At 39.7% G+C, this 25,998-nt stretch overlaps 1 protein-coding gene across 1 annotated transcript; it reads left to right on the top strand.

The window, feature by feature from the left end:
- Nucleotides 1–2,754: 2,754 nt before the first annotated feature.
- Nucleotides 2,755–24,842, top strand: mnd (L-type amino acid transporter minidiscs; the record flags this gene model as incomplete). Its single annotated transcript, XM_072302648.1, is given in 9 exon segments — nucleotides 2,755–2,988; nucleotides 14,492–14,710; nucleotides 16,330–16,555; nucleotides 18,490–18,534; nucleotides 19,276–19,399; nucleotides 20,278–20,478; nucleotides 21,307–21,456; nucleotides 22,115–22,292; nucleotides 24,472–24,842. Coding segments are annotated over 9 exon segments (1,460 nt in total), but the record flags the coding sequence as incomplete, so codon positions are not given.
- Between the last annotated feature and the right edge of the window lie 1,156 nt (nucleotides 24,843–25,998).

The raw sequence follows: 25,998 nt of genomic DNA, 5'->3' as shown, positions 1-25,998 counted from the left end.
GGGGGGCACCATGGGCCCGACATGTCTTCAAGGGAGGGGGGGGGGGTCGGGATAGGTCAAAAGGGTAAAAATATCTAAAAATCGTAAAAAATGAACATTGTTCCTGCAACTTTTTCGTAATGGGGGTTGTTAATACCCTAGCTCTCTTTTGGTTGAGCCATGCTCTAACTTTCTTCCCCCCTTCACTCTCTGAATCTATCATCATTAATTGCTTTCATGCATGTTACAGCGAGGGTGCGCATGGCTCATTAATGTTTTTTCTGGAAGCAATTACAATGTTCGAATGGAATGGAGGTTATAGTTATAAAATACAATCGGTTTGAATCATCTCAAAACCATTTAAGTTCGCTCTTATAATTTCTCGCGCCAAACTCGCATTCAGTGTTTTCATTTGAGATTCCATGATGATGAGAAAATGATGGACCGTTAGTTAGTCTATTACCTAGGTACTCCTTTGTCTATTGCAACCATCCACTTCCACCAATAGGATCTCTTTGTCTTCTTTGTCTATAGCTTTTTCGATCCCTTTCAATAATCGGCCCGCTGGCACGTTTCTGACAAGGGAAAAGGAAAGGGCCAAGACAAACCAAATAGGGCATCCAATAGCGATAGTTCACTATTAAAGCTGCCGAAAACCTGAAAACTTTGACATGTTTAGAAGTTACAGAAGTGTTTTACTTCTTCAATTTTTAACGTTACATATTTTCCCCCCTGCTATTTTTCAGTACCTACTTTCAGTTATTTTTCAAAAAATTGGTGGAGGGGGTCTAGGGATGCTTAGCTTTTACCCAAGCATCCTTATTCTAGGGTTTCAAAATCTTGTAACGCACTTTTTTTCACCCAAAAATGGCGGCGCAATTCCTCACCAAAATTTTCTAATTATTCGCCGTAATTCGTGGAAAAATCTGTGAGGTTTGCACCTAGAAATTTTCAATTATTTCTGAGTAAAAAAGGAATTTTTAGCAACATTCGGCAACGCCGCAATGAACTAAGTTCTCGCGTCTGGACGACGACGATTTCCCCATGTACACTGAGAAAAAAGTTCAGCCGTATGAACCGCAAGTACGGTGTTCAATATCGACCGTATTGTTCTGTTCATGGGACCGCTCTCTCGGCCCTGGGAACCGAATCCTCGATTCGTGCAACCGAGCTTTTTCGTTAGTCCTGTTCGGTTTAAATGCTCAGTTGCATGAACCGAGGTTACGGTTCTCAACTTCCCAGAACCGAGAGAGCGGTTACATGAGCCGAACAATTCGGCCGATATTGAACACTGTACATTCGGTTCATATGACCCGAAAGTTTTTTTCTCAGTGACGAGGACGCAACACATCTTGCATAACCAATATTTTAAAGGGGCAGCAAGCTAGGCCACATCAGAGCCCTGGCACTAACTAGAGTCCTTTTATACTAAGACTAAAGACAATACGAGTCAATTTCTGATTGGTTCCCTATGGGCCTTCACAGTGTCAAAAACGGGAATAAAGATTACATTTTCACCGATTGCAAAGATTATAAACTGAAATGGACCGGGAAATTGGGGGAACGGCAAGGAACAAACAGAATGAGTGAAGGAACGGAGCCAGAAATTCGGGGATGAGTTGATCAAAGATCGCGAAAAAACGTTCAATTTGTGTAATCTCCATTCCAGCATGTTGGAATTTTTTGCCAACGTGCGTTAGAATTCAGCATAAAGCTGAAAATCTCAATACAGAGGGAAAGAGCTCGTACGAGCACATATCTTTGAGGGGAAACAGTACTCATATGAGCTTTTCCCCTCTGTATTGAGATTTTCAGCTTTATGCTGCATTTTAACGCACGCTGGCAAAAAATGGACCACTAGACAAGGTACGAATTTAAGCGATCTGATACATGTTCCTTAACCAGAATTTCACGTAGAAAACGATTCACACAACGAAAATTACGGAAACCAACTCCTAACGAAGATATTAACGTTTTTATTTCACATTGGTTACGAGGAATTTGAACTGCCCGCTCACAAGAAACTCAAAACTCTACGTGAGTCAAATCGCCCACTACAACGGTTTCAGCAAGCTTCTCAATCGAGCAATGTTCATTTTCCCATCATGTGTTGTTCAAACTATTAGCAATTTGCTATAACTGAGCCAAAGCGTCAAGATTGAGGTTGCCAGATTTTTATATCGCAGAGACTGTCATGATAACGTTTAGCGCGCGATGTGAATCACGTAGACCATTGAGTTTTCATGAGCGGGTGGTTTGAATTCACGCATTAAGAATCATTAAATATCTTCGTAAGGAGTTAATTACGGTAATTTTTGTTGTGCGTATCGTATTTTACGTAAAATTTTGGTCAAGAAACATGTATCAGAATGCTGAAATTCGTACCTTATCTAGTGGTCCATTCCAACATACTGTCTTACGACCCGTGCGTCCACCGCGATCAGTTTGTGTAATCTTCATTCCCGTTTGTGATATCCATGAGCCGCGTTGTCTTAACTCTCTCTACCTCTCTATAAAGGGACTCTACCACTAACTTGTTCTGTTTTGACTCTTTCTAGGGACCAGCGACGCCTGAGCCTCCCCCGTGTCTCGCGGTGGCTCGGTCTCCAACTGGACGATGCTGGGCCGCCCCCACCGCAAGATGTGACTCCAACACCTGGAACCCATCTTCCTTGTACTTAACTTAGTAGTAATTTAGTAGCGCTACTTAGTAGTAAGCAACTGTAAATAGGATGGCCGAGCCCGGGGCTGCGGGGGCGGGGACGCTGAACGCGCCCTCCTCGTCGGCGGAGGCGCGGGGGTCGGGCGTGGACGGGCCGGTGCAGCTGAAGAAGGAGATCGGGCTCCTGGACGGCGTGGCCATCATCGTCGGGGTCATCGTCGGGGCCGGGATCTTCGTCTCTCCCAAGGGGGTCATCGAGAACGCCGGCTCCGCCGGCCTCGGACTCATCGTCTGGTTCCTGTCCGGAGGCTTGTCCATGATCGGGGCCTTGTGCTACGCCGAGCTCGGTGAGTTCCTTTTTCATTTCCCTGCCGTCCTGAGGAAAAGCGCCGCAAGGTAAAAAATGAAATCTGCCGTGCTAAGGAAGAACGCCGTATGAACATTCGAGCGTTGCCAAATTTCCTTCGATAAAACTTTTATTGTTGAGGAAAGCTATGGATATTTTCCCTTGAAATTTTCAGGAATTGCAGGTGAAACTGCGAACTAAATTATCTGAAAAATTGGAGGAAAAATATTTACAAATTTTCCCGAAAATTCCTAATTTACCGACGGAAATTTGGCAACGCCTGAAGGCTCACACGGCGTTTTTCCTTAGCACGGTAGAAATGCTGATTTAGCATTTAAATTGGTAAAAAAAATGTCCGGCAAGTTTTAAATGGTGATTTTACAATACAAAAATGCTAACTTAACATTTGAATGTGTTCGTTTTACATCGGGCGTAGTAAAGTTAGAATTTCTACAAATGTAAAATCAGCATTTGAAATTTGTCGGACATGTTTTTATCAATATAAATGCTAGATCAACATTTAATTTTTTTCCGTGCGTATGATCATTCGAGAGTCGCCAAATTTCCCTTGATAAAACATATTTTTGTGACAACATTTATGCGTATATTTCCTTGAAATTTTCAAAAATTGTATATTAAATTGCGTTTAGAAGTGTCTGAGAGTTTGGAGAAAAATATTTTACATTTTCTCAATAAATTCGGTTTTTATTGAGGGAAACTTGGCAGCGCCTGAAGGCTCATACGGCGTTCTTCCTCAGCATGGCAGTGTTGTCATCGAGAAGTAAAGCACCTATTTAGAGCCGGGTTTGACCATCGTCTGACACTGACAAACCCAGGTTGTAGAACTCTTGACGCGTGAAGGCGCCCGGGGAAGGCAGAACACTGGCTAGCGGCATCGCGCCTTCAATTTTGCAGATGCAACACGGACATCCATCAAGCACGAATAGTTGTATCTCTACGCCGTCATCGACGCGCAACCTTTCCCTCGCTATATTTGAATATTGTGTTGGTTTTGTTCGTCATGCTTGTGGTTTATTTTTGAGATGACAATATTTTACAATGAAATTTGAAAACTCTGCTACGTAGGAGGCTGCGTAGGTCATCGCATTAGTCAAAATGAGAAATTAGGAGGGATAAAATTAAATAATAAATTATGGCAAAAAACCGAAAGAAAAGAAATGAACAGACGAAAGCCACAGGCGTGGTCATTTTCTCATCATAAAGGGTTTTAGCTTTGAGCTAGAATCAGCCTAACTAGACGCAAATCACCTGGATCGCATTTAGCAAAAGGGAACCAGCGCGATTACAGTATTGTAAAAATGTTGCTCCTTCATAATTATCCACAAACTCTCTTAGAATAGCAAATAGTTTTTGCTTCCCACTAAATAACATTTTAATTTTAAAGGAAAATAATGGTGCAAATTTTAATACTGTGCATAGATTCGGTATTTTTGAGAGAAAAGAGGAAGTTGCACGATTGCCAAATTTTCTCTCCTGTATCACATTTTCAAGAGAAAACCATATGAAATTCATCCTTGAATTTTTCAGGCATATTTTTCAGGACCTGAGAGAAATTTACGGTAACTTTGAAGGAGTATATTTCTGAGTCTCCAAAAAAATAAAAACAAAATAACATGAAAATAATTAGGCAACATGAAATAAAATGCACATAGGCTGAGTAAAGCTAAAATCGCGAGTGCGTCCGTCTCTTTTTGCTTCATAACGGTAGTGTGGTGTGCTTTACGATGTTATCGATTGATCTGCGATTTAGACTATGGAAAAGGATCGAGAAAGAGGGTGTTTGTAATGAACACCTTAATAATCGATTCTTTGCCATGGCTGTTAATGCGGGGAAATGTCGATAATCGATCATTCACACCTCGCCACTGCTCCATAGTATGGCAGTAGGTATCTTTTTAAGTGTTCCAGATTGCCATCCACGAAACAGTGTTAACTAACGAGTAATGGCTTCATTTCATTGAAATTATGAGTAGGGAGTTGCTTTGCTATATCACCTAGACGATTGACGTCCAGGCATTCAAAAATTAACCGTACTATTTTCTTTAAGTACACCAACGAAGAAAAGTTGCGGAGCAGACCCCATTGAATTCTGATCGCGATTTTCAGTCGGGAAAGAAGGAAAACGCTCAGTTCTTTCGCCATCTCGCGGATGAAAACGAAAACAGGTGTTATCACTATCAATTTATATCTAGTGTCGTGATAATCAGGAATCGCGATGAAGGTGAGGCAAGAGGTCATGAAATGATCGAGGACCAAGTTGCGGAGATGTGCGTCGCGTTGCCGTCGTCGTGGCGATGCGCGACGCGAGGTGATAAACAGTGTGACATATCGACTGATCTGCCATTTAAACCTAAGGAAAAGGATCGATGTACGGGGTGTTTGCAACGAACGCCTTAATAATCGATTCTTTACTACAGCTTAAAATGGGGAAATATCGATAATCGATCATTCACGCGTCGCCACAGGCACTGGTGATAAAACGTTTGTCAAACATGATGTTTGCACTAACAGCGCACCTGTAACTCATAAACCATTTCATCATGAATAAAAAGTAATTTCTAAAACTTTAGAAATCATGTTAGTGATTCAGTAGTTATACTTATTCTTTTACAAGCGCCAGTCTCGAGCAGCAATGAATTCGAGAGATTTAAGCAGTTCTCTATAATGTCAAAAACTCGACTTTAAATTTTAAAAAAAAGGGTTGAATTTTTTTTTAAAATAGCGTCGTATTGCGGAGTCAGTATTTTAGTTCTGCGGGAGACTGTGAATTATTTATTCGTCGGTTTTATTTAAAGGGAGGGAGTTTCCCTCAATACGTGTCTTGCCTTGCAGAACAATACCTCATACTATAATGTTGTAAAAATAGAAAATAAAAATTCTGAAGAATGTCCGTTTTTTGCGCGATTTGGAATTTATTCAACTGATACATTTTGTTTACAACGCACTATGTCGGTAAATTTATGCATGAAACTCTGATTCCTTGAATGAAGAAATGAGGGGTTTGGAGGCCAAGGAACATAAGTGCAGTTGTTGAAAAATTGAGATATTCATGAACTCAATTGAAACTAGTTTGAAATTATATTCTGTGAAAAATTGACAACTAAAATCCAAGTGAGTTTAAACTGCTTCTCTGCCATGAGGCTTTCAAAAATTTTCAACACGTATTTCTTGAAATAGCAAAAACTGCACTTATGCTCCTTGTCCTCCAAGCCCCTCAATTGTGCCACCTTTTACCATCTCAGCTATTGTGATTTTTTTTCTCTCTCTTTTTTGGGTGTGTCTACCCCACACGAGTGGTATCAAAATGAGTTTGCTTATACTGAGCTATAATGTTTAGCTGAATTAGTGTTCCACGAAAATGAGCCAACTAAATGTCACTATCAGGTAGAGGTATCAAAAAATGATTGTCATGTAAGCTGAGACTATTTGATAAGGAAAAAGATGACGAAAATTTGCGACATCAAGTCAATGAGTCCTATGGGTGATTTCAAGTTGACAAACACGAGAAAAAATTTGCTGACAATTGTGCATTTTTGATTCTCATTCATAGACTTCCGAAAAAAGTAATCGCACAAATCCGAAAAAGAATTCATAACACTCGCTCTATTCATGAAAACTTCCTATGTTTTGATTTTTCACTTTGGTTCTTGCTTTCTCATGCTTCTATTCATAGACCAAAGTACTCCTTCGCAGTTTCAACGGGCAATTACAGACAAGACATGTAATGTAGGGGTCAAGTTCAAAGTTTTATTTTTTTAAAAATTTGAGTTAGAAACTATGAACAGACGGAGTGATATAAGGGGCCATCCATAAATTACATAACGCACTTTTTCGGCATTTTTAGCTTTTATGAGGCAGGATCCTATTCTTTAAAACGAAAAAACAAAATGGTGTGATGCTCTCCTCGACCTCCTTCCCCCTAGAGCGTTACGTAATTTACGAACAACCCCATAAGAGATAAATTGCAAACCAAGACACTAAACTTTATGCCTTTCAGCAATTATCGAATTGATATTGATCGCATAAATGACATTTATTCGCGAGTCGATGGTAGAACGATAAAAAGCATATACCTTAATTTGATTGCGTTGCATTTCAAAATTGCCCCTTTTATTGATTTGTTCATGAGGAACCTGATAAAATTCTTGAAATAACGTAGAAAATCGCATGAAAGTTTATGAATTGTAGGTAGCCAGACTCAAAATCTACACAATCTACAACTCTCCACAAAAATCTACAAAAAACTACACAATAATCTCACAAATCTACACAAACCAAAATAGGGGCTTTTTAGTATTGTCCTCGTCAAGTTAACGATAATTTATCTAATTCTACATTGTAGTCAAGTACCTACTTCGGGGCCTCCCATAAAATAAATAACGTCACGTGACCAGGAGCGAGGCGTGAATGATCGATTAGCGATATTTCCGCATTTGAAGCTATGGTGAAGAATTGATTGTTGCGAACACCCTGTTAAACGATCCTTTTCCATAGGCTTAAATGGCAGATCAATCGATACTTCGCAAAGCGCGCCACGCCACGGAAATGGGCCTGTTGCATGCAAGAGATAAAGCCGCGCGAATAGACTTTATAGTGGTTAAATGACACGAAAATTACGATGGTCACATTTAAAAAGTCTGAAATACACTCCTTACTGCGCAATTTGCGTTGTTAGGAACGCGCTTTTTCAAATTTCCCGCGTCTGGGGGCAGTTTTCTAATCACCGGAAACGAGCAAACGGCGGGCTCGGTGATTTCCGGAAGATGCCGAGTCGTTGTTATTGTTGTTATTTTTTCCTTCAGTTTGTTTACAAACCCAACGTGATCTCCTACAGTGGTCCATATACGCTTTATGCGGTAACCAAATCGATCAACTTTTAAATATCTAACGCAATCCTTTTACATTTCATTTCACGATGTCACGAGCTCCGATTTTTAGGTTATGTTGTCAGTTTTAGTTGACCGGAAATAGCCGCGAGTTGCCGTTAATTGTTTCCGTTAGAAAACTGCCCCCAGACGCGGGAAATTTGAAAAAGCGCGTTCCTAACAACACAAATTGCGCAGTAAGGAGTGTATTTCAGACTTTTTGAATGTGACCATCGTAATTTTCGTGTCATTTAACCTCTAAAAAGTCTATTCGCACGGCTGTATCTCTTGCATGCAACAGGCCCATTGATCCTTGCCAAGCTGTGGTGCATGGTTATCTCATCCCTCTGACCACCTTACGCATTTTGCCCTGTTGCGCCCCAAATGGACGTATCGACGGTGAAACTACCAAACCACGTATCTCGGTTTGCGACGTCGCAGACTTCCTGTCATACTTTATTTTTTAAATGAAAAACTACTTAACATCCAGTCTTGAAAATTTCTGTGATTTTTCCTCTTTGTGCGGAGAAAATTCCGTGAAAATTTCAAGGAATGATATTGATTTGGTCTACTTCAAAAAAGTAAAATGTGAGCGTAGATTTTTAAACACCGCAAACGAGATACGTGGTTTGGTAGTTTCACCGTCGGTATGTAAATCAAAAGGACCTGTATCCGTTGTGGCATGAGCCCTAATAGCCATTAGTATACTTACATGACAGAACCCATGTCATAATTGGACCGCGTTAAACAGAAAGGAACCAAGCCACATCAGCTATTGCCAAATTGAATGGGGCAAGTTAATTTTTTTCATGAAAACGGTTGTGCGGATTTTCGTGCAAATTTCAGTGAAAATTCTCCATAATTTGAAGCAAATTCCTCAAAAATTTCAAAGGAATCCGAACGAACGATCTCTCGTAAAAAATTAAATTGCCCAGTTAAATTCGGCAATAGCAGATGTGGCTTGGTTCCTTTCTGTTAAACTCGGTCCAATTGATTTAGTTCCTTTTGATTTAAATGCATCCGAATGATCTCTAGAGGAGTCCATGTCTTATTTTGGAATCATTATGACCGGGGTTTAAAAAATGGGTCAGTAGCGCCGGTCACAAAATCGTGTTCAGATGAATTTAGCTTATATGTTAGCAAAAAGAAATAGAATCTGTCCACACGCCCAGATTCTATATCCAAGATTTACGGAGATATCGCCCCTCGAAGAGCACGGCGTATGACGTCATCCACCGCGGTAGCTTATATCATGGTTTCCTCCATCTTTGATTCATTAGGTAGTGATACACATACGAGCAATGGTTGCTCCACTTAAAACGCAGATGGATTTAATGTTGAAAAAACCATGGTATGTATGTGTTACCGCTGCGGATGACGTCATTCGCCGTGTTTTCTGTTGTACCAGAGAAAAGAGACCCTCCATTGCCATCTAGGCAGTGATGTAAGCTTGTTATTTCCGGACCCCAGCATTCAACTGTTGACTTACCTAGGAGGTGGGTGTTGAACGACGTCTTGTGTGCATTTTGCAAACATACTGAAGTCTGGCAAACTTGTTTGGCTCATGACGTCACCCGAAGCTCATCATCCATCTAGTAGGTAAGTCAACGGTCGAAAAAAGGGGGATGACTATTGCTCCCTCATAATGGAGATGTTGCATGTGGGAGGAATTTGCGATTTGACTATTGATGCATATGTAAAAGTTCGCGAGAAACACGATGGTGCCAGTGGTTTTCTCTGAAATAAACTCTCAAGCTCAAAAAAAGCTCTCAAGTTGAGGCCAAAACGGAGGGAATATCCCACGCTATCCTGAGAGTCCACCTCTACACCAAGACAAACTCTCCATGCACAAATAGGGAGCAAATACATTAGCAGGGTTGCCGTGTTTTCAGTTTTGGAGTCCCCAAATAAAGTGGCAGCCGTGTCAATGTATTTGCTCCCTATCTTTGCATGGAGAGTTTGTCTTGGATGTAGAGGTGGACTCTCAGGATAGCGTGAGATATCTCCTCCATTTTGGCCTCAGGTTGAGAGCTTTTTTTGAGCTTGGGAGTTGATTTCATAGAAAACCAGTGGCACCATCGTGTTTCTCCTGAACTTTTACTTAAGAATTAAGTGCCAAATTGCAAATTCTTCACACATGCAACATCTCCATTCTGTTTCTTCATGTTCAAAAGTAGGGCATGTTTTCATGAGTCCAATGGGTCGGGAGAGGAGATCCCAAATGCGGACGCGCATCGGGCACGAGCGAGCCGACTGAATGGACTGAAACAGAAAACAGAACAGCCCAAGTCGTGGAGATGGCAAATCGGAAGTGTCCAATCGAGGCAGGGCGCTTTATTAATCTCTTTCTTGACACTCAAGTGCCCGCACAGGCACCGGCACCGATCTCCCGTCATAGCCAAGAGAGCAGTAAGTGCATTTCTCTATGAGCCACGATTAGCACGTGCTTTTATGTGTCTCGGGGTTCATCCCAGCATGGACTTACTGCTCTCTTCGCTATCACAGAACCTGTCCCCGCTCCGTCTCGTCTCTGCCTTCTTCTCGCCTGAGCCCGAATCTGCATAATCTTCCCGGATCGGATCTCTGGATGCTCCCGATGCTCTGGAGCCGTCTCCATTTGCACCCGGCGTTGCCAAACTCGACGGGTAATCGTGCTGGATTCCAAGCATCATTCCAGCATCCAGCCGAATGGTCCAGGCTCGGACTGGCCGTATGGCCAATCTGCCATTGGCAGATACGCCCCCTTTCGGCGCCGAAAACGCGCCCCTCTTACAGATGGATGGAAAATAAGAAGAAAAAAATTACGACCGAGAATATGTGAGAAAAATTTCTTAAATGAATGGAGGAAGAGAGAGTAAAGAGTAAAGAAAGGTGCTTTAACGCATGATAGTGGTGAACAGAGGTCCAAGAACTACTTTCTGAAGTGTGAACAAATTTCTGTGAAATTTTCACCTTCTTCTTGACGTACAGGCGCTTTATCATCCCCCTCCCTCATTCGCTATGTGTAACTCCCTTAGAAGCGATGATCGGTTCGATTTTTAGACATACGCATCCTTTATAGACCTCTTAAGAGACCTTTAGACATATTTCCTCCTTTTCAAATGACTGTTGATTTGGACATACCATAGCATAGCTCGGGCAAACTTAACCTTAATTTATCTCGAAATTCAAAAGTAAGAGACATCTAAAATGTAAACGCGATACAACTATTCGCGCAAGATGGATGTCCACATTGCATATGAAAAATGTAAGACGCGATGCCGTGCGTCGTGAACTCGCAATGCTCTGCTCTAGTTTGAATCTACATTACAAATAAGACAAACGCAAAGAAACACAATATGGTAATAAAGCGAGGGAAAGGATGCGCGTTAACGACGGCCCAGAGATACAACTATTCGTACTTGATGGACGTCTGTGCTGCATCTGAAAAATTGAAGGCGCGATAACGTGAACTGTGAGCTGTCAATGCTCTGCTTTATGCTGTCAATGAAGCGTCGCTCTGATTCGGAAGAAAAGTTAAAAAACGGCCTGAAGACACCTCTCCTACCTTCGGCTGTATTACTCACGTAGTGCTTAAAGCACCCTTACGAATAAGACAAACGGAAACAAACACAATATGGAAAAAGAGGGAGGGAAAGGATGCGTGTTTACGACGGCGCAGAGATACAACTATTCGTACTTGATGGACGTCCGTGCTGCATCTGAAAAATTGAAGGCGCGATGACGCGAAGCGTGAGCTCACAATGCTGTGCTTCACTTTCAATTTTGCAGTTTTTACTCTGTGCGATCAATAAACTTTGAACCTGAAAATAGAGTAAACTTGTGCTGATTTGCCAACATTTTCTGAACCCCTCTTCACGTAGGGAATGCCCTACCAGGAAATATCACATGACGCCCTTTTAACCAGCCAAGGGTCTACGCCCTCAGATGCGAGACAGTCCGACATTGGAATGGTCAGTTGCGCTGGTCACAAAATCGTGTTTTCATGATTGATTCTTGTGGACCAGCTGAAAATAGTGAGATCTATCCAAATAGCAACTTTCTAAGTTCAATATTAATCGAGATATCGTCCTTTGAAAATTGAAGTTTTTGACGTCATCTACCGCGGTAGTGACACCCTTGGTTTCTTCTTTCTTGCTCCCATCAGTCAAGGTGACGCACATTTGCACTGGTTGTTCACCGTGAAACCAGGGTGAAAGCAAGGTGAAGGAAACTAAGGGTGTCACACACTATAGCGATGGATGACATCACAAACCGAATTTTTCAAAGCGCGATATCTCGGTTAATATTCATCATTGAAATTTGCTGTGTGGACAGATCTTATTATTTTTAGCTGATCCACAAGGTTCCAACATCAAAACGCGATTTTGTGACCAGCGTAACTGACCCATTCTTGGTGGCGGTCAACTTCGAAGGGTGGTAGGGAGGGATTGCAAATTTTTTCCTACCGAATGGTACCCATTGATGCGATGTAATAAATTAGGATCATTTTTAAATTACCTTCAAGATTGTAAGGGTATATTATTGTTGATCACGCTGATGCACAAATTTAGAAATTACTTTTTTTTGACATTCTTGTTATTTACCTGAGATAATTGTCACGAAAATATTTTAAATATGTTTTTTGCGAATTTCTCAACGGTATTTTAGACGGTTATTTAAAATGTTCTTTTTGTAAATTTTCAAAAAATTACACCAAAACTTTATAACAAGGTAAATATTTTCAAACCATTTTACTCAAAAATTTACTCTACAGGGTTTTCAAATCATTATCGGATTATTTCAGGAATATTTTTTGTCTCATTAGAGTACCATTTCTGCTGAATCTTTGGGGAGGGTAGAAAGGCAAACTTTTCCGGGAGGAGGGAGTGTAACATGTATGCACTGTCGGAACCGCAGCGATTCATTTTCTGAGAGCTTTGGCAACTACTCTACCGTTTGGACTGAACATTCACCGGTCTGTTGACCATATAAACTGATGATCGTCAAAAAGAAACTCGTTCATTTTCAGATGAGCCGCGAAACGCTTGTATTCTACACTTCTCAGGGTTATATATTGCTAGGTCCATAAACCTTTGATCCCATTACCTCAAGAATTGACCCCGGTTAAAGTGAGCAGTCACAACGGCATTGCTGCATCCTTTGTTGCAACCAGGTTACCGCGCACAGCTCAAAAGTGAAAGCAAAAGCTGTAAACAAACAAATTTAAAAAAGAAAAAACTCTAGAAAAAAATCTATAAAAATCTAGTTTAATTCAATTTATTACATTAAAACGGTTGTGCGGATTTTGGTGCAAATTTCAGTAAATGTTTTGCACACTGGAAAAAGAAACATTGGATTTAGAGTCCAGACTCTTAAAAGCATCGACAAGAAAAGATACTCTTGATTCAATCAGATTTAAGTTTAAATCAAGAACCAAGCCTCTTAATTTGAGCGGATTTTTTTTTTGATTTAAGCTTAAATCTGATTGAATCAAGAGTCCTTTTTCTTATGAATGTTTTCAAGAGTCTGGACTCTAGATCTAATGTGTTTTTTTTTCCAGTACATGGTACAAAACAAATCCTTCAAAATTTTCCAAGAAATCCGCACAAACGTTCTCTTGTAAAAAATTAAATTGCCCGGTTTTTGGCAATAGCTGATGTAGCTTGGTTCCTTTCTGCTAAACACGGTCCATCTGGAGACAGTGATGCGCCTGGTGGACGATGGTGTCGGCCTCAGAAGCCAAACAATTGCATCATTTCAAATCCCCAATGACGCACAGAAAACGCCTTCATTAAGAAAAGATACTCCACCGCATGGCCGCGGAGGCCGAATATTTGCTTCGCTTAAAAACCGAACCAACCTAGTAGAGCAACGTGGATTAACGAGCAATTTTTCTAGATAATGCTTTGATGCAGATTGTGAGTATTTCAAACTGCCAAGAGCTGTGACACTTCTAACAAGCATCCATATTTCGTCACATCTCGGCCAAAGTATCGCAAGCGCCATGCGACGTTTCAAAATTTCCGCCCGCCATTTTATTTTTTTATAGAGAAATCGTTCAACAAAGCTGTCCGAAATATTCACTAAATCTTCTCTTTGCTGACGATAAAATTTAGTGAAATTTTCAAAAAGATTCAACCACTAATTTCTCTGTAAAAATATAAAATGGCAGTGGAAATGTTGAAAAGTCGCATGGTGCTTGTGACACTTTGGCCGGAAGGTGGCAATTTTTCGAATAACGGCTGCGCCCTTCGAATCGAAAAGTGCCATTAATTTAACCGAGGTTTTTCTCTCCTTTTACCCTGGATAAATCGACGGTGTAAGTCGGCAATCACATAACTCGTTTGCGGTGTCTAAAACCTCTCGCCTCTATGTATATTTTTTCTAAAGGATAACAAATTTACATCATTCCTGAAGTTTTTTGCAGAATTTCTTCACACAGAGAAGAAAAATCACCGCAGTTTTAAAGAATTGCCGTTGAGTAGTTTTCCGTTTAAAAAATAAAGTATAACAGGAAGTCTGCGACGTCGCAAACCGAGTTATGTGATTGCCGACTTACACCGTCGAAATGTATTATCGAACAAGTGGTTGCTAAGCCAAAAAATTAAATCAACGATTGGATCTTTTGATTGGCAGGAACGATGATCCCAAAATCTGGCGGCGATTACGCGTATATCAACGAGGCTTTCGGTCCATTGCCAGCGTTCCTCTTTCTTTGGGTGGCGTTGATGGTGATACTACCGTCTAGCAACGCTATCACGGCTCTCACATTTGCTCAATACATTCTGCAACCGATTTGGCCTGACTGCGAACCGCCCTACCTGGCGGTCAGACTCATCGCTGCCGTAGTTGTCTGTAAGTGTGCCTTTCATAGTCCATTACCTAAAAATACCTACAAATGGAGGTATTTCTACCAAACAGACCTATGTGGAGGCGAGAAATATGGGGTGTGCTCGTTAGTTCTCTGGCCGTAAGAGTGAATGAGAATAATAAAGCGCCAGTGACGTCAGCGGCAATGATCGAGCGCACGCGCGAGGGGGAGATCGTCGTCGGGGCGCTTTAACTCGTGAGCCTTGTTCACAATGCTATCTTGCCATGCCCGCGGCTCATGAATCTTGCATTCAGTTGGCACATAGGTCTATTTGATAGAATGTAAAATCCCGCTTTTCCAATTCTTCAAAAGGAATCACGCCCACTTTTACATTGCTTCTTATGCAGCTTCGACGAGCACACCCCATATTTCTCACCTGCACATAGGTCTGTTTGGTAGAAGTACGTCCAAATTAGATCTGGTTTTTATATTTTTGGGCGTTTTTTAAATACTCGTTAAAACCTCAGCTGCAACCAGTGGTGTCATTATACTGATTTTTAGATATGTTTTCCGTGGATGATCACAGGTGACTTAATCATCAGTAAACTGTTCTAAAAAGTTTATCTTACTCACCAAAAGTTTGTGACCAAGAAAGTTTCAGATTGGAAGGTTACGAAATACCTCTAGGATGAGGAGCTCTCATCAAGTTTCAAATATCATAGAACTGTAAAAAAAGGGGGGGGACTTAATAGGTGAAAGCTCCGGCATAGCATGGTTTGTGATCTGATTGTCTATATAATATTTGTATTCATTAAAAACATATTTGGTTGATTTAAATGGCGGATCGGTCGTTACATCGCAAAGCACGCAACGCCACTATTCCGTAACCCGTTTTGCACTGTCTTCATCCCCCTTTTCCAAACTAACACATCAGTATTTTTACAAGTCAGAAACAATGAATATTGTCCTTTAAATTCATGGGAGACAATCAATATTTACCGAGGCATGTCCCCCTGAAAGCAATTATTTATAATATATTTAAATTGAAGTGAAGCAGTTGTACCAATTTGCAATAATCGCCCCACGTAAAGTAGCCTGTAATGTAAACCCTGCACTCAACTATGAAACACCAAACGCTTGTTTTCTTTGATGCGCATCATTATAGTCCACGCCACGAAAAGTGGCGGCTGAGGGGCGGAGCCAGTCGGCCGGTCCAGTCCTATTGTTGAGGGGTTGAAGCGCAGGTATAGGCCCAGTCATTACCCCAGACACGCGTCGAGCGACGGCCGGCCAGGGTGAGTACACACTGAGCGCACCTTGATCTCGGCGCCCGGGGTGGCATCCAGCGCGACGCATCGCGCCGCGTATTCTCCCCAATTAACGCTGGATGCCACGCCGCCGGGCGCCGGGTTCAAGGTTCAGTGTGAACTCACCCCGGCCGGTCGTCGCTCAACCACGGGCCAATATCTGCGCTTCAACCCTTCAACAATAGACTGGACCGGCCGACTGGCTCCGCCCCTCAGCCGCCACTTTTCGTGGCGTGGACTATAGGTTGTTTCACCTATTGAGAAAATTACAATATTTTTCATAATTTTCGGCAGAGGTGCAAATTTTAAGACGGATTAATCTGTTTTAATATTTTCAGAATTCATATTTTGTCCAGGTTTATTGACTGCCATTAATTGTTACAATGTGAAATGGGTCACCAAGGTTCAAAACGTATTTACGTTGACCAAAATTTTCGCTCTGATGACCATTATCCTCTCGGGCCTTTGGCTCGTTGTGAATGGAAAAACGGAGAAAATTTCGCGACCGTTCGAGGGGAGCAACTATGATCCTGGTCATTTGGCTTTATCCGTTTACTCTGGTCTATTTTCCTTCGCTGGCTGGTAAGGAACATTCTTAGGTCTGAAGTTTATCTTACCATAATGTTGTATCACAAGAATGGGAATCGAAAATGAGGCAAACAAAGTAAAACAACGGCTGCAGAAACTATTTTCAAAATGCCTTCATTTTTTGGGGTATGCAACATGCATGTCGAACGAGAAGGAATAGTCGCATTCAGACGTCGCGAGATGTCCTGAGTCCTGAGGAAGGAGGCATCTCATTGTTTGGAAAATTGTTTAAGAACTTATGAAACTTTTCATAAGGGCTTAGTTGGAGCGTCGGAGCTTCGTCACGGAAAAAACAATTTAGCTCTGAGCCCTAACATTTTAGATCAAATGGAGCCAACTTAAGGCAGTAGTGCTTAGCCCTACAACTTCAGGACCCAGCCCTACGGCTTTAGGTTCCAGTCTTGCAGACTGTAGGGTTTAGCCTTGCTGCCCTTATTTGGCTTCACTTAATCTGAAGTGTTAGGGCTCAGCGCTAAGTTGTTTTTTCGTGTACCTAAGTAATTAAAAAAAAAAAAAAAAAAAAAAAAAAAAAAAAAAAAAAAAATAGACACTTTTCGATCGTCACTTTGCATTAGATTTTAAAATGCACACTAACAGCTCGTATAAGCTACCAGGTTTTAGCTCACCAAAAATATGCAGGGCCGGATTTAGGGGGTGGCCACATGGGCCGCGGCCCATGGCGGCAAATTTTGCACTTTTTTAAACGTAGGTATAAAAAAAATCGGATTCAGAAAAAAAATTGCAAACGAGGAAAGGCGACAAAAACTCTCATTTCCGGAGAGTATAGTAATTTCTAATTTTGTCGTCTTTCAGTGATATAAGAGACATCACCTTTAATTAGTCGAGTTAAGAGAGAAACCAAACACGCAATTTGGCCTGAAATGGCGCGGTGCAGAAAGCAATGATGACGAGAACTTGAGATGAAAAGGAGAAGCCCTCGGCGGTTGGCATGAAACACATATTAGCGCCTACAAGACTGCATGAATACTCCCTGCATTACGTCAAACACAGTGCGGCCAGCAGCGGTCGACGCGAAACGCATAGCGCCTACAAGACTGCATGAATACTTCACACATTGCGTCAAACACAGTGCGTACAGCAGCGGTCGGTGAGAAACGCATAACGCCTGGAAGACTTTAGGAATACTTCACGCATTGCGCAAAAACACAGTTCGGTCAGCGCAGTGCGGTTTTCGTCATTTCTAATATAAACCTAACTTTCGCGCAAATTTCCATGAACTTTTGTTAGTAGTGTTTACAGGGCTTTCGCAAAAAGTGTGTCCAACACGATTTGCACCCCTCCCCCTCCGTCACGTTCACTTGATGGTTTTTATTGATGTTTCAAAACGAATGAGAAGGGGGCGGCAAAATACAGACGGCCCCTTGGGCGGCAAGTAGGTAAATCCGGCCCTGAAATTATGACATACCTTTTGACAGAGAAAAAGCATTAAAAGAAGAAGAATAATAGAAGGAATAACTGCGATTTGTTACATTTGCATTGTAGAGTCTTTGGTTTGGACTGTCTTAAAGAGTCCGAGTCTGTTTTTAGGAGTTTTAAAGTCAGAATTTCAGAAAACCTGCAGTAATTTTTAATTTTGAGTAGGGCTCGTCTCATACATACAATGCAATGCCATCATCCATTATAACACTTCAATATTGTAGATAAATTCATTATACTTTCCAAGCCTACATCAAGTCGGAATTCGAGTATTTTCAAAAATTAAAATACCAAGTTCAACAAGAGTCGCATAAGTGCGCGCGTAATAAATCGATAATGATTGAAAATCACAAATATTTTATGATCGATGACAGACCAGTTCTTTCCGCTATTTAGTGAGTTGGTCATCATCATAGTTCCTTTATTTGCATATTTGTTACCACTAGTATCGACAAAAAATTAATGCTCACTTCATTCTATGTGTTGTTTAGGAATTATTTGAATTTCGTGACGGAGGAGCTCAAGAACCCTTATGAGTAAGTATTCGCCTGAAAACCGAGTCTGGTGATTGAGCAATTTCGTGCAAGTTTTTAGGTATTTATAATATGGAAGTCATATTAATGGGACTTTTGCTTCGATATCCACCTGACTTAAACAGATGTACGCGTATGTTTGTGTTGAACTAGAGGTCAAGTATGAGAATGATCTATTTGAATAATCAGAGATAATAAACTCACGAGCGAAAATGAATTGCTCGAATTCCAAATTCGTTTTTCCCTTTGTTTTCTCTTCTTCATCTCCCTCTAACATTAAACCCATTTTTTCTCTTACATTCATTTTTATTATGGTCGTCTATAATCATCGACTGTCTCTTATCTTCGGACGGCAGTTTTATAGGTGTCATTGTAACGTTCGAACCTTTACTGAAATCGTGACGGGCGTACTAGATCATTTAGACACTAAGAACTTAAGATCAGTAAGAACGCCTACAAATTCTGCACAGTACCTATGCTCACGATTTTAGCATCAATTAAGTGCTTAATTAAACCTGATATCGATTAAATAATTGGTATACCTTAAAATCCTCTGATAAATGCCAATGAAAAGATACTTTTGAGAGTTAATGCTCGTAAGAAGCTGACAGGTTTTAATTTGCTCATAACATCTTCGTTATTTTACCCCCCATACCTCTTCAGCTCTTTTTCTTCTCTCTGAATATAATTAGAGAAATAAAAATTTGGATAAAGACTAGCTTTTGTTTCTAATTTTGCTTTCAGAAACCTGCCTAAAGCGATCTGCATATCTCTGCCGCTGGTCACTGTCGTCTATTTATTTACAAATGTAGCATATTTTGTAGCGCTGACAAAAGATGAAATTCTAAAATCCAGCGCAGTTGCTGTGGTAAGAAAAGTTTATTCATATCATCACATTTTCTCTCTCTTTCTCCCCCCTTTGTAAGTACCTCATACCAAAAAAAGCACATTTCATTTCAGCCATTGGTTAAGTATTTGCTGGACTAATATTTGTAAATTTTTCCAGCCATAGAAAAGTTGTTTGATAAAGCGCTGCTTTACTTATTATAAATGGTTATCAAACTTATTATTCAAGGAACCATTTATCTAACTGTGCCGCACCAAAAAAAACTTTTCGTGGACCGTCAATCTCCTTGATAGACAATCGATCGTGGTGCATAAACCGTCCCGGCGATAGTACGCAACCCATAGGCGGTTCCGCCTAGCATTGCACTCTGGAGCTAAGTTTCGCCTTCAATTTTTCGCTGCACCACCCAAGCGCCGTTACGTTCGAATAGTTGTATCACGAACATAGACGTATTTAGTATACTACTTTGAAGGCTCTCCGATTTGATTTAGTAGAGTACGGCAAAGTGGATTGCATTTTGCAAAAAGGAACCAGAAGAATTGCAATGATACTAAGATTGTGCATTTTCATCCTTTGCAAATGAAATTACTGAAACCATGAAAAAATATGAAATTTACAGGGTAATTTTTGCCTTTGTACAGTTTTTAGCGATTAAAATAGAGACTGTTAATAGATAATCAGGTTTTTCTTCCAAGACAAAAGAAATTGCTCAATCTGACGATATTATGGGTGAGGTAAGTTTGTGCCAACTGGTTTTGGCTCTTAAAATATAAACTCGGATGATTCACAGTTTACACTTCATGTGTAATTTTCGTAACAAAAAGAAAATACAGAAGAGGATTACGGAACAGCTTCGAATGACTCTGATTGAGGACTGTTCATTTGCTCTTTTTTTGCAGACATTTGCAAATAGACTCTTCGGTCCGATGGCCTGGGTTATGCCACTGTTTGTTGCGTGCTCCACTTTTGGAGGTCTGAACGGCGCCATTTTTGCATCCGCTAGATTGTTCTTCGTCGGTGCTAGGAATGGACATTTGCCGAAGGCTATAGCCTTAATCAACGTTAAGCACAGCACACCTGTTCCATCCTTGATATTCATGGTAAGCACCACAATTACTATATTCTAGTTAGTAGGACACTCATTCACTAATTCACTTTGCAAGAAAAAAAGGAGAGAGAAATAAGAAGAAAAAAAGATAAAAAAGAAAAGGAAGAAAAAAATAATAAAAAAAGATAAAAAAGAAAAGGAAGAAAAAAATAATAAAAAAAGATAAAAAAGAAAAGGAAGAAAAAAATAATAAAAAAAGATAAAAAAGAAAAGGAAGAAAAAAATAATAAAAAAAGATAAAAAAGAAAAGGAAGAAAAAAATAATAAAAAAAGATAAAAAAGAAAAGGAAGAAAAAAATAATAAAAAAAGATAAAAAAGAAAAGGAAGAAAAAAATAATAAAAAAAGATAAAAAAGAAAAGGAAGAAAAAAATAATAAAAAAAGATAAAAAAGAAAAGGAAGAAAAAAATAATAAAAACAGATAAAAAAGAAAAGGAAGAAAAAAATAATAAAAAAAGATAAAAAAGAAAAGGAAGAAAAAAATAATAAAAACAGATAAAAAAGAAAAGGAAGAAAAAAATAATAAAAAAAAATTTAAAAAAAAATTAAATATTTTTAAAAAAAATACGTGTAATATATAGTTGCAATTTGCAATGTACATTTGTGGCCTGAGGGGCAAACCGAAATCAGGTAGGCTTATACTATGGACGATAGCTTTGAAAGGTTATTAAGGCCTCTCGCTTTTGATTTTTTAAAGGTTTTCTGAGTCTGGAATTTTTCCTCTGTGGAGAGTTTTCCTCTCTTGATTGCCCATATTATTTTTCGTTCAACATATAAAATTCTACGAACTAATGAATAATGATCACTTATTCTGTTTCAGTGCAGTGTGACCTTATGTCAAATGCTGATCAAAGACATATACTCTCTGATCACGTATACAGTCTTTGTAGAGGCATTACTAACCCTTTTCTCTATTACGGGTCTTCTTTGGCTCCGAGTAAAGAGACCAAATGCACAAAGGCCGATCAAGGTAAACCTTACTCCATTGCAAAATATTATACGTATTTAGTCTTGTAAAATCGAATTACTCGGGTTTTCTAACTTAGGTACATTAATACATTAATGAAATGTATTAGTAAACGTTGGGTCTTTACGAGGCTTCGCACCTGTTATTTTTCCTTATAATCACTAATTAGTAAGTGGTGCCCTTGACAAAATATGATAAATAAATGGACCAACAATCGTTGTCAAAACTTTCCAGGAATAAGACTCAATATTGTCGTGCATGAATTTATTGTGGTCTATGAGTTTATTTTAACCACACAATTTGAGAGGAAGCACATGAGAACAAATAAAGTGTAAAAATCCTCAGAAATTTTGAGAAACCTATGAGTGCACTGGGTATACTCCTATACTGTAAAATTGAAAAGAGGGATAAAATTAAGTGAATTCTTCTCTTCAGTTTTTTACAATACTTTCAACGTAATTTTTTAGATTTATTTCATCTTACCATTTTTACTAGCGTATTTTGACCGCAAATAATAATATAAATGAAGAAATTATTAATTACAGAATTTTCTGCGACTAATGCATTAACAAGTTAAATCACGCGACTTTATATCTATTCATAAGGATATTACTTGTTTACGAGTTAACTTCTTTTAGACAATTACATTGTTTTATTTCAGGTGAACATAATATTGCCGTTGATTTTCTTCGTAATTTGCTCATTTTTGGTTGTACTACCAATTTTCGTAACTCCAGTAGAGGTTGGAGTAGGACTTGCGTTTATATTTTCTGGCATTCCAATATACTTAATTTTTATTTACTGGGAACAAAAACCATCATGGTTCAGGTATATTATAGGTAAGTGACGGTATTCTCTCTAAAAATGTATTTCATTATTTTTTATTTTTGACCCTTTACAATGAAGCACACGCAAGGTCGGCAAACCCAGGTCAGTCCGATAACAAGATGTTATTGGGAATTTCCCGATCTGGCGACTAATTCCCCCGATTTGCTTCTCACAACTTTCCAAATATTCCCTCGTTTTGCGCTGCTCCGTTGCAAAATCCCCCCCCCCCCCTACCCCTAAACTTTCCGATCTGCATAAGGAGGATGTACTCGGATTTGCGGAATCTTCCGGGAGCGTAGTCAACCCTCGTCGCCGCACAGTGAATTGAGTCAATGGGAAAAGTCGGACAAAGTTTGAAAACTTTAAAAGCTTATAACTCCGTTATCACAAGATGTCGAGGTTTTAAAAATGGCCCCACTGGTTTTCTCGTAAAATACTTCAAGAATCAACCGTCAAAATCTTTGTCAAAATAAACGTGGAAATTTGCAGTTTGAGTAAAAAAATTCTTGTCCAACCTTTCTCATCGACTCGGACCACTGTGCGCGGTTCTGCAAAGATCATCACACTCAACTTTCCTAACAGACTGACCTGGGTCCATCGAGCTTGGGCACCACTTGGAAAATTTCCACTGAAAGAGGGAATTAGGGAAGTGGAGTGTACGATTTTCTTCGTGTGAGCTTGAGGTTTCTTGGCAAGTGAATCGTTGAAATGGTGCACGATCATGGATCATTAAGTTCTATTGTAAAAGTCGAGTATTAGATATTTTAAACCCACCCCTCGAGCACCCTGGTAAAAATTGGCGATAAGAGCTGCGTTCCAAAATACCATAGGAATTCTTATAGCCGGCTAAAGAAGGCTACAGAAAATCATATAGCTGGCTGTAGAATGCGGAGAAAATCATACGGCCGCTATACGAAGCGATAACAAATTATGCAGCCGGGCTATAGTTCCTATCGCTGGGCTTTACACTTCATCGCCTGGCTGTTGCTTTTTCGTCATCGATTATAAAAGGCTATAAGAAATTGTGTAGAAATTCGTGTGCTTTGGAAATCATTAAGTTTGATACGGAACCACCTTAATATTTACCAAACACACATTATATTTTCCTTTAATACATATTTTTCTTCATCAATTAAAATGAGAATAATCCATACAGGATGCATTTCAAACTCACGAGTTGAATGACGCTGACTCCGTCAGATTAAATATTAGAGCGTAACACAAAGCGCAGCGGCGACGCACTGGCGCCTACAAACCTAAAAGGGATACTTCACGCATTGCGCAACGCGTGAAGTATCCCTGTTAGGTTTGTAGGCGCCAATGCGCGATTCGCGCTATGGCTGCCCGCCTGCCGCGCTGCAGCGTGCCACGGCGCTTGAAGCAACTATTTCACACCAGAAGTATTGCACAGTATCATACGAAACTGAAGGCGCACTAATATATTAGGAATAGCAGGCATCCATCAGAAGTACGGAACTTTCCTTGCAAAAAAAAATCAAGATACTACGGCCCAAAAAGAGAGCAGTAGTCCAAAAACTCACTAAGTCCTAGCATCCGTAATTAGTAACGTTTAGCATACACTTCATCGCCTGGCTGTTGCTTAGTCGCCATCGGCTATAAAAGGCTATAAGAAATTGTGTAGCCGGCTATAGAAGCTATTGGAAATCTTACAGCCGGCTGTTAGGTCTACGGTATTTTAGAACACAGAATCTACTGCCAATTTTTAACAGGGCAATTAATTTTCATGAGGAAAAAGCACGTACACATGGTGTTATCATTAATATTCATTCCTGATGACTAAATATTTTAGTATTATTCTTGCTTAGTTTTAAGAATTTTACTATCTAACTTCACAGAATTATTCAATGTATACTGGTTACTTATATGGTCTTATTCTCTGCCTTATATAGCCGAAAGAGATCATGCAAAATGTTTGAGTCTGCTAATGAGTTTACAATTTTTAAGACAAAAACTTCTTTGTAATGACTGATAAACTCTGAACATATGAGGGTCTTGAAGAGTTCGTATGGGAGTTTGCTCAGTGTACATTGAGTTCGATTCATTTAACTCATTAATCAAGAGAAAATACCCCAAATAGATTTAATAGCCCAAACGAGGTCGATATCCATTATGAAAAATTTACTAGTTTTGAATTCATTTACTCAATTTGATTCTATTTCTTATTTTTAGATAACTTCAACCTGACATGCGCCAAGTTGTTCCGATGTGTTTTGGAAGACACTGTGGTGGAAACAGAAACTAAAGTTTCGTGAGCAACGGTCGCTGAAAGTCAACCTCTCAAATGTTGTTAATATTAATTATTTTGAACTTGCTGTGATTTTTTTGAAATTTTTGATTGCAATTTAGTTTGTACGATGAAAATGAACATTATGTAATATCTATTTCGCGTCAATTATACCAAGTGCCCAGCTCAACTCCCATATTCGAGACTCAATCTCAGTTTTCATCCGCATTATAGATTTCTCTTGTATAGATGTACAGAAAATAATGTTTGTTTATATTGCACCGAAAATATTATTAAATGTTTATGTTTTTAAAAACGTTTTCAAATCGATTCAACATCTTCCCACGACTCGTACTTTTTGACGTCTCTACCATTTTCCCTGCACAAATCGCACACACAACAAGTTTCCAGGGTTACAATCTCTTTCGGCTCTATTAAAGTTTACGGCGAGCCACCACCAATGTTGCCATTTTCCGGCCAAAATATCGAGCACCATGCGACGTTTCAAAATTCCCGCCGCTATTTTATTTTTTTACAGAAAAATTGTTGGTTGAATCTGTTTGAAAATTTCACCGAATTTTATCGGCATCGCAAAGAAAATTTGGTGAAATTTTCGGACAGCTTCGTTGAACAATTTCTCTGTAAAAAAATCAAATAGCGGCGGAAATTTTGTAACGTCGCCTGGCGCTTGTGATACATGGCGAGAGGGTGACAATGTATGTTTCTCGAAGCTTTCTCAATTCCGATTGGTTTGTTACCCCTGCGGAGATGTTGCAGGAGGTGAAAATCAAGTGGACACTGTCAGTCAATCAGTTCTTCAACTGTCTACTGGTCCTCTCAGAGTTTATAGAACAAGATAAAGTGTTTTTCAAATTGGCAATTAATTTTGTTTCCCGGTTTGATGGTTGCCTATGCGGCAAAATTGAAGGCGATTTTCGGATGGAAGAATTCTGAAAGAAGGCTCACATCATCTCTTATATTCCAATAAATTAAAGTTTATGGAGTTATTTAAATGTGAGGTTTTGAATTAGACATTTTAAGTACGTTTCATTTGCGCCGTGTTAGATTTGTTGCCTATGTGCTGAAATCGAGGGCTGACTTCGAGTGAACGACATGATCTACTAACAGAATTTTACATTGTTTGTTGATTCAGCATGATGAGAGCAAATGAGAAGTTGCAAATCGTGTGCGATGAACCATTCAAATTAAATCAAGGAATTAAATGGTGGATTAAGATTCGCAACTTTATTTTACACTTTCCGTACTTTAAATGAAGCCCATTTCATGTGAAGGAAGGAAGCTTTAAATACAGAAGCAGAAAAGGAAATCGTTTTAGAACTACAATTTAACAACCTGATGGCGGTGATTACAATTCTTTCGGGAAAATGAAATGAATTCGGAAATTTCAAACAATTTTGTGAGATAGACACGTGCTCGCTGACTTTAAATTATTAATACCAGGGAACATGCCA

Source organism: Bemisia tabaci, chromosome 7 (assembly GCF_918797505.1).
Source record: "Bemisia tabaci chromosome 7, PGI_BMITA_v3".
Lineage (NCBI taxonomy): Eukaryota > Metazoa > Arthropoda > Insecta > Hemiptera > Aleyrodidae > Bemisia > Bemisia tabaci.
The sequence above is the reverse complement of the archived record's forward strand: the minus strand, read 5'-3'. Positions and strand labels throughout refer to the sequence as shown.